Source organism: Podarcis vaucheri (assembly GCF_965113315.1).
Source record: "Podarcis vaucheri genome assembly, chromosome: 2".
NCBI lineage: Eukaryota > Metazoa > Chordata > Lepidosauria > Squamata > Lacertidae > Podarcis > Podarcis vaucheri.
Genome location: NC_138760.1, coordinates 75292868 through 75306459, shown reverse-complemented (window position 1 = coordinate 75306459; position 13592 = coordinate 75292868). Strand labels below are relative to the sequence as shown.

Here is a 13592-nt window from a genome sequence, read left to right as displayed (position 1 = left end):
TTGGGAGGAATCTTTTGAGGACATCCAGTCCAGATTCTGCAATGTAGGGTGTAACATACAATCATAGTCGTTGAGGAAGAAATGGGAAAGGAAAACACTTGATAGAGCATAACCATATGTAGTAATGAACATGGGCAGTGGAGATGGACAGGCACATGCGTGGCTAGTCTAATGACCAGCATAGACTCCTGGGAAGGGACAGCCTTGCTAACCATGAGCTATCCTCCCTATTCAACACCATCTCTTGATGATGTAATCCTCTCATTGTGCTCTGAAGCCTTTCTATCTCCCTGCTGCCAATGCAGGCCGTCTTAAGCGGCAATCCAATACCCACTCATGGGGAGCAAGCCCCACTGAAAGTGGGACCTGCCTCTGAGTGGACATGTATAAGATTGTGCTGTTAAGGAGGCTTCCTTAACTCTTCCTCATCTGGTGCCTGAGTTCCAACCTGAGTTTGTAACTTTGGCAGTATAACATCTGGCTGCCTGGAATTACTGCTAGGAATGCAGAAAGACTGGGAGTAAATTCCTTTCCAAACTTATTAACTAATAGTCAAAAGAAGATAAAATAACACAATAATCCAGGAAGATGCAGATAATAGAATCATAGAATTGAGCTGAGTGGGGATTTGAACCGTGGTCTCCCAGGTCCTAGTCCAACACTCCAACCACTACACCACCAGAACAGAGGCTTATATTCCTGAAATGGGATGAATGTCTCTTTTCAGTATTTGATGGTGAGCCCTAATAAGTTCCAGGAGCATTTTGACTCATGTGGCAGAAGTGCCCAGGTGTGTTTCTCCTCCCCATTCCCATAGCACTACCTTTGTCCTAAGACTGTGGTAGAAGATATGTACAGTGGTACCTTGGGTTACATACGCTTCAGGTTACATACGCTTCAGGTTACAGACTCCGCTAACCCAGAAATAGTACCTTGGGTTAAGAACTTTGCTTCAGGATGAGAACAGAAATTATGCAGTGGCGGTGGGGGGAGGCCCCATTAGCTAAAGTGGTGCTTCAGGTTAAGAACAGTTTCAGGTTAAGAACGGACCTCCAGAACGAACTAAGGACTTAACCAGAGGTACCACTGTATTAGGAAGGTTCCAATAGGTTTACACTAATAATAATAATAATAATAATTATTATTATTTATTATTTGTACCCCACCCATCTGTCTCTGTTGCCAACCCAGCCACTCTGGGTGGATTCCAGCATATATAAAAACACAGAAAATTATTAAATCTTTAAAAGGCTTCCCTATACAGGGCTGCCTTCAGATGTTTCCTAAATGTTATATAATTACTCATCTCCTTAACATTTGATGGGAGGGCATTCCACAAGATGGGCACCAATACTGAGAAGGCCCTCTACCTATGTCTGACTTGTGCATGATTTCATGTGATCCCAGCAATCAGCTGGAAATATGTGTTTAGTCTCTTGTGTAGGGTGGTTATTTGTTCAGCATTGGCAACTGTCTTTTCCGCTTCTGTTCTAGGCCATTGAAAGTGTTGCTTCTGCCTCTGACCATAAGGTAATATCTTAGATTCTGCAGTAGCTGTTCTCTACCTATAATTATTTTTTTAGGGATGTTAATTGAAGGGGGGAACGTTTTTTAAAAAATTCCCAGCAGCAATTACATTAATTTGGAATAGTGTGAAGTTGTCACTTGTGTAGTAAGAGGACATCTTGAAACTGACCTTTACCTTCTTTCGCTGCATTTCTAACACACCTGAGTTACCTTTCTAGCTCAATATTTGTAGCAAATCTATCTCTTCACTCAAAGCCATTAGAAGTCAGGGCAAGGGCCAAACTTCTTTTCATCCATCCTCTAAACTGAGAGATCTCAATCTCTGGCCTGCTTGTCGATATGACAGAAAATTATTCCATTGTTTGGCCAAGATACTAGAATTCTGTTTTAGAGTCTTCTCAGATTCTGCTTTTAGACACTGCCTTCAGTGTATGCACATTTATATTTGATTTACATAAGTACAAAAAGTAGTTGTTTTCAGAATTTGGATTCACTTTCTCCCCTCCATGTATTTGTGCTATGGAAGAAATTCTTATCAGAAAGTAGATGAGGACTAGGAATGAATTTTCACTGAAACCTTAGTTTATTGTAAACACTGGCTGGGCCTTCCAATCTTTCTTCTGAATCATGAACACTAGGAACGTGTCATTTTAAAAGCAAAACTAAAGAGACATTTTTCAGAATGCTATATAAAATTACCACAGGTTCTGCCAAGTGAGCTGTCTAGATCCATTGTCTGGTCTGATCCTTATTCTTCTACCTTGTTTGGTTGTTAACCTGTGTTAATTGTTTTACTTGCCAAAAGGTTCTGGATCTGATAACGCTGTTAGTAATCTATGCTACAAATGGCAAGAACAAGAAGCAGATTGAGAGAGTGCTGAAAAACAAGATTCAATCAGGCTGCGTAAGAGAGCAGTTGCTGCGCAATGCCTTCCGTTACTACTTAATGGTGAGTACTTCTGCTGCTGTGTGATCCAGCGTGCTGACAGTCTTTCCCCCATTCCATCCTCCGTCCAAAAATCTGCATGACTATTTATTGGTTTGCATACAGACCTTGCTTATTTTATCCACATGGCTGTGTACACAGGTACAGATCTGCATGGAGAGACATTAAAGTAAAACAGGCAGAGATGGTTACAGCTTTTCCTGCAATCATGGTGGTTTCAACTGCAGAAATGGCTGCTGGCTGCCTCCGCATGCTGCCTGATTTATTCTGAAGATAACAAGACTTGTATGTGTGAACTGGCTCTAGGATTCAGGGTGTTACTGGCTCCTACAAAGATATGCTCCCTGAACATGTCCTTCTTTACGTCTGGAAACTGTCAACAGGAGACATCCTCATTCGTATGCTTCCTAAAGCCAGCTGGAGTAAAACTTCCTTCTGGCAGAACTAGGCAGCGTTGGTGGCTTCTATCCCCTCAGAAGCCTCCTTATTGCTTGCCTCATTGTCTTATCGATTTACAATGTAATTTTAGAAATGTCAGTCTGTCTGGCAAATCTGTATGAATTGCTCCAGTATTTTGTTAGCTCATCTTTGTGAGATGTTGAAGTGTTTCCTGTAATCATTGCCAATCTTTTCAGGACAGTAAAATATAAAAAAACCCTTAACTTGGAGTAAGATAGACAATTGGAAAGATAGTAGAGGTATGTATCAGAATCTCCCTTTTTTCTGTCTTTATCTAGGTTATGAGAGACCTCTTTCCAGCTGTCCTGTCACTGGCTGAGATCTTTGTACACTCGGCAGATCCCTGCATTGTCTCTTTTGGCTGCTGTATTTACAAGCAAGCATTCACAGTCTTTGACTCTTATTGCCAGCAGGTATAGTTCCATTCTCTATTTGGTGAAGTGTGTGTGTGTTGTTGCCTTGTAGCAATTGACAGCTACTGGTTCTAATGTAGTGGGGGGCAGAATGCCATGGATCATAGAAGACAACCAGTTTGCATCAAGTTTCCTGTTTTGTAGCCAGGCCTGTGCCAGTGATAGGTGAGACAGGGCACTGGCCAAAGGCCCTTTCTGGCCACAGCACTATTAGCCACCCTGCAGCTACCAGGGCTGGGCCATGTTCTGGTGGGTGGGAAATATTTAATTCCTCACATTAAACACCACTGAGAGGGAGGGAATAGTTCCCTCAGCATATTATTATTTATTAAAATTATTGCCTGCTCTTCACTAGAGAGGTCCCAGGGAAGGTTAGAACAATTTAAAATTCAGAATAAAAATAGATAAAAATCACAATAATATGATGAGTTCTGAAAATGCACACCTCTGGCGTCAAAAGTCAAAAACGTTTATCTGCACTTCTCTCTTTTATTTTCCTTTTGCTACATCAAGATGCCTGCTGTGATTAGTTTGATCAGCACATCTCTGTTCTGTGTTTTGCTCTGGTTTATGTAGAGTTTCTTGTCATTCTCTACAGTCCAACTTATGTAGGTGCAAACTATGTTAACCAATAGGGGAAAGCTGAACAAGATTATACAGGCAAAGAAGGCAGTGCCGGCCCACCTATGAGATGCGCTGAGGCAGCCACCTCAGGCGGCAGAATCCCAGGAGGCAGTGTCCCCATGACTGTTGGAAAAGTGGCAACTTCCAGCAAGATCTCACCAAAATCTTGAGACATCTTGTGCCCTTCACTTTGTGGGCACTGCTGTGTGACCCAACTGAAGGAGGCCTTGGACTCAGGTGGCAAAACAGGATGGGGTGCCTCTGGAAGTAGGCAGCATCTCTAGCCTCTCTTATACCAGGTCAGGGCCATTCTGCCCAAAGCTGGACTGCATGCTTTTCATTTTTCCTTGTGTTTGTTCCTGCAGGAGATTGTGGGTGCCTTGGTAACTCATGCATGTGGTGGCAATAATATTGCAGTTGATGTCTCTCTGGATATGCTCATTGACCTAGTGTCTCTTCACACTTCATCCATAGTTCCTTATGCAGTCTTTCTGAAGGCAAGTATGATACAAAGCTAGGAGCTCTCACTTTGGTATTAACAGCTTAACAACTAACCATTCTTCTTTGGAAGAGTCTGAGCAGTCGGCTGGTGCTTGATGGTCCACCACAGTTTGGTTAATGGTCCACCTTTTGTGGCCCTTTACACAGAGGAAGTCAGTCCAGGTGTTAACAGTATACTTTTTGCTGCATTTATCATGAATTTATCATGAAGATATGGAGTACTTGGCATGACTCCGATCTCTCCTTTTCAGAGCATTTTAGATTATATGGATAATCTAAGTCCACAACAAATCCGGAAGCTATTCCAGATTCTTAGCATGCTGGCATTCAGCCAGGGGCACAAAAGCAATCACATTCAGGTGAGTAAAAACATACTGAGTCCTGTAGATCCTGATGGTTATGCACTGTATTGGCCTGGCTATAAGCCGCACCCGCAAATAAGCCACACCTTTAAAATTCAAGGTTTATTTAGGGTGCGGCCCGCCTCCCAGCACTAACGCCCTGAACAGGGGGCGGCCGGTGCTCAGCACCCCACTCCCCAAGCCGGTGCTGGCACTCGGCTCCAAATATAAGCTGCACTTTAACTTCTCAGAGTCAGAATTTGGAAAAAAGTGCAGCTTATATTTGGGCCAATACAGTACTACCTCCAAGATGGAATTCCTTTGCGTACCAGTTGCTGAAGAGCACAAGTGGGGAGCATTGCTATTGCACTCATGTCCTGATTCTGGGCTCCCATACGCATCTAGTTCGCCACTGTGAGAATAGGATGATGGACTAAATGGGCTTTTGGTCTGATCCAGCAGGGATGTTCTTATGACCTAATTGCAAATATCTAGATGCCTGTGTGTGTGTGTGTGTGTGTGTGTGTGAACAGTGAATGGTCAAAATTTGCTGAACGTTGCTGATACCTGCTACCTTAGAGAGAAAACATTTATCCACTTCTCAGACTTACTCCACTGAATTCCAGCACATGTACTACTTCTACCCTTTCAGGTGTTAGAGATTTCACGCATAATTCAGTGGCATGAGATTTACTGTGACTGCATCTGGATGAGGCGCTGTTATTTCTGACATTCTGGTTCCTCTCTTTCCATGCAGGATGACATGCATATGGTGATCAGGAAGCAACTCTCCAGCACTATTCCAAAGTATAAGCGCATTGGTATTATTGGTGCAGTTACCATGGTGGGAAGCATGGCAGCAAAGAGGTGAGGAAATGGAGAAGAATTTGCACACTGTCATTTTAACTCTTTTCTATATACAGATGGCAACCGAGGGTGTCTCTTGAAAACCGCACCATGAAAAACCCAAGAGAATATAGCAATTTTCAAAAACCAATTTCCAAATATATAGGTTGCCCAAAAGAGCTCCATTAAGGCTGATGCCAACAGTATGCCTTAGAACAGGGGCTTCCAAACTGTCGTCCATGGGCAAACTTCATTCAGGTGGATTTGTGGCTGAAGACAGGAGGCAGCTTATCCGTTGTGTTAAATATGGTGATTTTTAATTGTATTTTTATTTATTCATTTATTTCTTGTATTCTACTATATTACAGTTTGAAGTCTCTGGAATTCAGATTGTTATACAATAAAATACAATTATATAAGAACTGAAGGACGCAATAAAAATACAGTTTAAAATTGTACAGCGTCTAGCACAGTGCAGTACAGTTGCTACAACAAGCAGAAAAAAATCATTAATTGGTCCACCAGGACCCTCAGCAATTTTTAAGTGGTCTATGGGGAAAAAGAAAGCAGAGCCTTAGAAAAAGTGAGCAGCAGGATTTCTGTGTTCCCTGTGTACACACAACGTATACCAATAGTGCAAGAGAGATGAGGGGCACACCACTTTTCAAATGTCTGCCAAAATGTTGTAGAGCCTAATGATCTGCAATACATTTGCATATGATTTATTGATGCCTTGTTAAAGGTGAGGTAGAATTCTGCGTTCCTGGGCTTTTGAAATGAATGCTATCAAAATGCATTCTGCAAATTAGGAAGGGACCCCTCCATGGTATTGTTTTAATTCTGTGATATGAAGTGCTGCATGATCGAAAACACAACAGAAGCTATAAAATAAAATAATAGTGTTCTTGTGAAGAGACACAATTCTTACTGGATTTCAGTTTTCAGTTCATTAGGCAATAGTATTTGGGGTTCGTTTGTTTTAGAGAGTAAGCCTTCAGAGGATATGTGAGCATTTATGGCATTTGAAGCCACCTCCCTACCCATATGGGACTGGGACAGTTATATCATTGTGATGATTAATTGGACAGTGAATGATGATCAATGAGGTGTAAAGAATGTAATGAATTTATGGTCTTTGAAGCAGCCTTAGTTCCATTTCTGTGGCTCAGAAATGTATATGCGAGCACCCAACTACATCTGTTAAAAATAATTACTCTAAAATATAATTTCAGGAGTAAAGAAAATGGACAGCTCTTGGAACGGGCACAGCTGAGCAAGGAGCAATGTAGACAGGCAAGTATTTGGATATTTGCAGGACCCCTCTGGGAATAGGTAGTATGTGGGGAAGAGATGTGTTCTTTGAAAAATTGCAGCAGAACTGAATGGGAAGGATCAGTCAGTGTAAAGCTTGGGGAGATATTCAGACCAACATGATGATTGCTTATTTATTAACTTAGAATTTAAACTGACCGGAATCTGCCCCAATTTTAACATGGGGGGGGGGGAGTCGTTAGAAAGTTTCTGCTTTTCATTTTAAACTATCTCCTTCTCTTATGTGCTAAAGAGGAGATGGGAGGAGAGAATAGTCAAGCCCAAGGCTTGTCAGAGCCTTTGCTCATAATGCTAGAAACCATGGTTTAGCATTATGTGAGGTGAGGCCAGGTAAAGAGGTTAGAAAAATAAACTTGGAAGAATTAATCTGAGAATGGATGAGTGGGAGTTATGGGAGGAGCAGGATGTCAATGTCAATAAGACAAGGTGTCAGTGTAGATTTGTGCACACAGAATGCGTTTCAGAGATAGGTGTCAGATATTACGTAACATTTGGCTACTGGTGTTCCTTATAATGTTCACAGGGGAATGTGCACAGGCTGCCTGCACTTGTGGAACCATCACAAGTTGCCTGTACAATTATCCTATCACAATTATGAGAAGAGCCGTCGACCAAATGCCAGAGTGACATTCATTTGGCCAATGACATTTCTTGTAACCTCTAAAGCCACTTGGGGGTTTGTGGGCTATGTGCGAACATTGGACAGCTGAAACCATATCATCCTCCAGTAACTACTCTGCTTCTTTTTTTCCTACAGATTATATCTTTACTAGAGCTGGTTTGCTCTTGCTGCGGACAGGTCCCCCAGGCCTTGGCTCTCTATTACGATGAACTCGCCAACTTGATTCAAAAAGGGAATTTGGATTCTCAGATCCTGGTAAGTTATAGAGCTATTGGTCTGCATCCATTGAGTTACAGACATTGTATAACCGTAGCTGGGATAATATTAGCTGAAACAGTAGTCTGGTAAATCATGGTAAACCTTAATCTGAAGCAATTGTGCTCATACACATTGCTCCAGTTGCTCCTCCTGCTCCCTTTACCAAGCTGAGAGGAAACCAACCACAGTGCTAGCTTAGCATCACATGCAAACCATTGTTCATGGTTTGTTTCTCTCTCTATAAGCCATGAGTTGAAGGTTTGTTTTTTACTTCATGCTCTTGGTTTACATGGAAGAAACAAACCATGAGCGCTGGTTCACACGTAACACTCCGCCAGCACTGTGGTTGGTTTTCACCTGGCTTTTGGCAACAGAAGAAACAGCGTGGATGCAATTGGAATAGCATGCACCAGCATGCTGCATGTTTGTGGTAAGCCATAGTTTGTTTCTGACTTCTTCTGACTTCTACATCCTAAAATCTTTTTTCCTTAAAGAAAGTTTAACTTGCTGCTTTACTAAATCCTTAAATAAAATAATATCTTGTTTTTGGAGGGAAAATAAGGTTTTGGCCCCACACCTAAGTGCCATACCACTTGAACCAGTATTGGGAGTAGATTAGGCTAATTAAAGTCTAGGAGGGTAAAGGGGTTCTCAGTGGAAGCAGTCAAAGGAAAAGTAGTGGGGGATAAAGGAGGAGTTGCTTTAGCTAGTTTGCATGCTTCACTTCCTCCTTTAGCCTACACCGTCACCCTTCAACATAATTCTTTAAAATGAATTTTCCCTGTGGAACTGTCATTCTTTCAGGAGTGGATTGAGAACAGTGTGGAGAAGGACTTTGAGAGAGATTTTGTGACAGATCTTCTCCCTATAGAGGACAGGTATTTCAGGAAAACAATACCATTCACCTCCTTTAATACAAAAAAATTTAATTAGTTATTGTACCATTGGCCATCAATTGATATTTGATTCCTCTGCAGTGCTTTTCTGCTCCCGGTGAAGTCCCTGTATAGCTTGGAAGATGACAAAAGTGAGGGAATAATTGCTATTAACTTGTTGCCTCTGCTGTCCCAGAGCTATTTGAGCAAGAATGTAGATGAAGTAGCAGCTAAGAGCCATGACAAAAGGTCAGTGGTGCTTCTCTGTTCTTATTGGCCAAGGCAGAATGTGACTCCTAACACATACTTTTTAAAATTTACCGTATTTTTCGCCCCATAAGACGCACCGGCCCATAAGACGCACCTAGATTTTTTGGGGGGAAATAAAGGGGAAAAAATTATTCCCCCCCCAGGTGCGCTGCGCTACATCAGGAGCTTGGGGCGTGCGGAGCTCAGCGCGCCCCAAGCTTCTGCGTGCCGGCAAGGTCTCCGCTAGCGTGGGAGAGCCGGGCGCCTCTCCCAGGGCTAGCGGACCCCTGCGCTAATCCAGAAGCTTGGGGCGAGCTGAGGTCAGCGCGCCCCAAGCTTCTGCGTGCCGGCAAGCAGTCCGCTAGCCCTGGGAGAGCCGCGGGGCTCTCCCAGGGCTAGCGGATCGCTGCGCTACACCAGGAGCTTGGGGCGTGCTGAGCTCAGCGCGCCCCAAGCTTCTAGGTGCGCGCAAGCAGTCCGCTGCCGCCCCAAGCCTCGCGCACCCGGTGGGACCTCCTGCCGGGTGCGCGAGGCTTGCAGACACTCGCCCGAAGCAGGGGGAGCCCTCCCGAGGGCTCCCCCTGCTTCGGGCGACAGGCTGCCGCCCCAAGCCTCGCGCACCCGGTGGGACCTCCTGCTGGGCGCGCGAGGCTTGCAGGCATTCGCCCCATAAGACGCACCCCGATTTCCCCTTCATTTTTGGAGGGGAAAAAGTGTGTCTTATGGGGCGAAAAATACGGTAAATGGAATCATGGAAATATGTTGTTTTGCTCCTTCAGAAAGAACTAGTCAGGATGGTTATGAAGAAAACACGCAGACATTTCTGATAAATGTAAAAACAAGGGGAAAGAGCAGCAGACTCACAGTATTCCTTTTCAAAACACGTCTCATTGCCTTGCCACAGCTCACCTTCCCTATCTCTCCAGTTTGCTTAGTAGTGCATCTGCATCTCCCAATCATCCCAACTTTTTTCCCTAGTCCTTGCAAATGGGAACAAAGATTCCAGTTTCATGAGAGGAGGCAATTTATGCAACAAGAAAGATGCAGGCAAATTTAAATATACTTTTAAAAATTTGCCAAGTTTTACATTGTCAGAAGAACGTAGTAAGAACACATAAAGTTGCCTTAAGCAAAGTCCAAACTATTTATTCACCTAGCATAGTATTGTCTAGGGTTGGGGTGGCTAACCTGTGGCCCTCATACATAAACACAATGGATATTCCTATTAAAGAGATCCCCCAAGGAAACTACTGTTGGTTTTTTAACGTATTAAGTGGTGTGAGATAACTTGGTGGTCATTTATTGGTCCTGTATAGATTTAGACCAGGGCAGCCAACATAGTTGTTGGACTCCAGTTCCTATCATCCCAGACTGTTGGCCATGCTGGGTGGAGCTGATGAGAGTTGGAGTTCATCAACGTCTGGAAAGGCTGCAAGTTAGCTGCTCCTGATCTAGGGCTTCAGACTGGTCTTTCCAAGCCATGTCTGGAGATACTGAAGACTGGACTAGGACATTTTTCATTTCTTCTCTCCTTTCTCTCCCCAGGGTAGTGTCTCCTCTGTGTTTGTCACCATTCTTCCGACTGCTGAGACTCTGCATGGCGGAACTGAATAAAGGGAGCTTGGATGATGTTGATGCCCTATTAGGTACAGGTTATGGACAGTTATCTCTGTGAATGAATGGCATTTATTGCTTTAGCCCATGGACTACAGCAGAAGATAGTTGGCTCTGCCTGCCCTGTCTTTGAGGACTTGGGATGTTCAGAGCTGGGTTGTGAGCAAAACATCTTATCTTCTAATTTGTTGTCTCCTAAGTTATACTATTAATTCCCCCCAAATGGACTGAATTACAGTGGTACCTCGGGTTAAGTACTTAATTCATTCTGGAGGTCCGTTCTTAATCTGAAACTGTTCTTAACCTGTTCTTAACGTGAAGCACCACTTTAGCTAATGGGGCCTCCTGCTGCTGCCATGCCGCCGGAGCATGATTTCTGTTCTTATCCTGAAGCAAAGTTCTTAACCTGAGGTACTATTTCTGGGTTAGCGTAGTCTGCAACCTGAAGCGTATGTAACCCAAGGTATACCTCTGTACTAGGAATCACTGGTCATGTGCCATTTACCTCTCAGGCCAGCTGAACTTTGTGAAGGTGGCAGTGGGTGGGTGCTTTGATTATGTTGAACTTAAGTTAACTTAAGCCCTGGGGTTTTGCCATATTTGTTACAGGATGTCCTTTGTATCTGACCAACTTGGAGGTGGTAGGAAAGTTAGATTCCTTATCGAAGCAAGAACGTGAATTCCTCTGTTCTCTTCTATTTCATGCCCTCAACTGGTTTCGTGAGGTGAGCAGTACTATGCAAGAAATAGTTAATTTCCTACTCCTTCAAATTCTGGCTAATAGGCCAGATGTCTGTCTGATGTGACAATACTATCTCCCCAAAAACATAAAGGGAAGCATTCCTAAACTGGGTTCTATGTGTGTCTAAATGGAGTCACATTTTCATGACATAAATATTATTTTTGCGTTTGGGGGTGAAGAAGTGTGTGGCTTCCTAATTGGTACATGTAAAAAAATACATGCCTTCAGAAGTACACACTTTTTATAATACAGATATTAATATTTCTAACTGGAAAAATAAGTGTACAAAGGAGCCTCCAGGGTTCTTTTTATTCTTTTTAATTGTTTTCTTTGTTTGTCACATTACTTTTTAAAAGAGTGTCTGCCCCAAGATGTCAGAGCACTGTCTCATGCAGTATAGTACAACAGTTTCAAAAAATATATCTGCATTATTAAAGCTGTGGGTTCCTGGTCAAGGGGATGAAATTTGCAGATGCACTTCACCATGTTGTTTGGCTGACATTTTATGGTCCAAGTCAGCAACTTATTTATAACAGGTGATGTATTTGGAATTGGACAAAGGCTGAAGGACACAATCCTTATTGTGGAGTGCATTAAGATGTCTCTCCAGTGTGCTCTGGAAGTATCAGATTCGATAAAAGGTTTAGCAGCCATCCTAGATTAGCAGAGGTAGCTAGGAAAGGAGATGTCCCTTTCTCAGTTTCACAATTTCGCTTTGCCTTTTAAGGTGGTGAATGCCTTCTGTCAACAAGATGACCCCGAGATAAAGGGGAAAGTTTTGACTCGGTTACAGAACATTACGGAGCTACAGTGTCTGCTGGAAAAATGCTTGGCAGGTGAGCAAGAACAAAATTCAGGGTTAAAGGGCATGGGGGAAAGAGAATACCCAGTATCTGCATATGTCTACAAGTAGATGGGCTGGCAAACAGGTTGACTGTGGTTTTTCTGCATGTGTAGGAATGCTGCACAGTTAGAGCTACCTGTATATTTCTCATTGCCACATGGAAATACAATTCATGTAGAAACTTTGTAATGTATGAAGGCTGCCTTAATGTAGTCAACATAATTGCTTCCCCTTTTGTTTCTCAGCAAGCCCTGGATATGTTCCCCCTCTTGCAAATTTTGATTCTGAAACCTCAGAAGGAGTACCTGTCATCAATACCACTGGTGCCACCAAAAAGAAGAGCAAAGGTAACATATGCTAAACTTTATTTTTAAAATAAAAATTCATGGAAGGATATAATCGAGACTATAAACTTTTTTTGCAAATAAGTCCAGGAATGCAGAAGAGGTTACACAATAAAAAGACTGTATAGCACAGCACCTCAAGCTTAAAGTATAATTGTGCCTTTGTTCAGTGAAGGATTCTGTATATCATGGCCTGTATACCATGGTGCTGCAGGAGTATCAGAAGGGCTGGGTCGACCGGGAGGCTGCCAGGCCTCCACACTGAGAAGGGCTCCCCTCTTCCAGGCTTACCCAGTTCTCCGTCTCTATAGCTACTCCTTCTTGTGAGTAGTAGTACGGCAGCAGTCACTGCTGCGCTAGTGGCATTCCTTTGGAGAGTGAAGATAGGGAGAAAGGTGTTAGCATGAAGGTATTGATTGTTCTCCATGTCTGAGGGGCAGCCTTTGTTTGGAAGGCGCCCAGTGTTGTGGAGTATGTTTCTCAAGTGCACAGCGCCTTTCTCCAAGTGCCCCCAGCCCCTCTCCTGAATGCAAAGTCCATATGCAGGGAGCCTGTGAGGCAGCATACCACACACCACAGATGTCAAGAAGTGAAGTGAGCTGTGCTTGGGGCATGCACAGTTTGAATCCTGCAGGTACAACCATGGGATTGAACTGGAGATCCACTGGGTCCAGAAGTCCCATTTGGAGTGGCCTCAGTGGGGCACCAGGTGCTACTGGGCCCAATTACTGAGGACCAGGTCCTCTTCGTTGACTTCTGTGGTGTTGTTTCCATTAGGCCATCCTTTTTGCTAGCAGGGCTCCTAGGGTCACATGACTGATCAGACGGGGCTTGGGATGCACATTATGTCCCCCCTCCCTCCTGTCCTGGAACACCCCTTATTCTGGGCTTGCACCAGCTTTGGCTGCTGTGGGAGTTTGCATAGCTCCATCTGAGCCAAGGGTGGGGACGTAGCTGTGTCAGGAACTTCCCAGCCTAGCTGGGGATCTGCTGCATCCAAAGATGCTCATCCCAACAGATCTTGCCCCCTTTCCCTCTGCTTGTGAAATGCTCCC

General features: G+C 43.6%; 1 protein-coding gene across 2 annotated transcripts in view; it reads left to right on the top strand.

Moving 5' to 3' along the window:
• Positions 1-13592, top strand: part of FANCD2 (FA complementation group D2) — a 35464-nt gene that overhangs the window by 11321 nt on the left and 10551 nt on the right. For both annotated transcript variants that reach the window (XM_082214481.1, XM_082214480.1), the window contains exons 14-27: positions 1495-1530; positions 2333-2476; positions 3211-3345; positions 4335-4466; positions 4722-4829; positions 5569-5678; positions 6890-6950; positions 7747-7866; positions 8674-8747; positions 8847-8993; positions 10539-10639; positions 11217-11332; positions 12077-12185; positions 12439-12540. In XM_082214481.1, the coding sequence (XP_082070607.1) occupies positions 1495-1530; positions 2333-2476; positions 3211-3345; positions 4335-4466; positions 4722-4829; positions 5569-5678; positions 6890-6950; positions 7747-7866; positions 8674-8747; positions 8847-8993; positions 10539-10639; positions 11217-11332; positions 12077-12185; positions 12439-12540 (1495 nt within the window). The remainder of the gene's footprint in view (positions 1-1494; positions 1531-2332; positions 2477-3210; positions 3346-4334; positions 4467-4721; positions 4830-5568; positions 5679-6889; positions 6951-7746; positions 7867-8673; positions 8748-8846; positions 8994-10538; positions 10640-11216; positions 11333-12076; positions 12186-12438; positions 12541-13592) is intronic.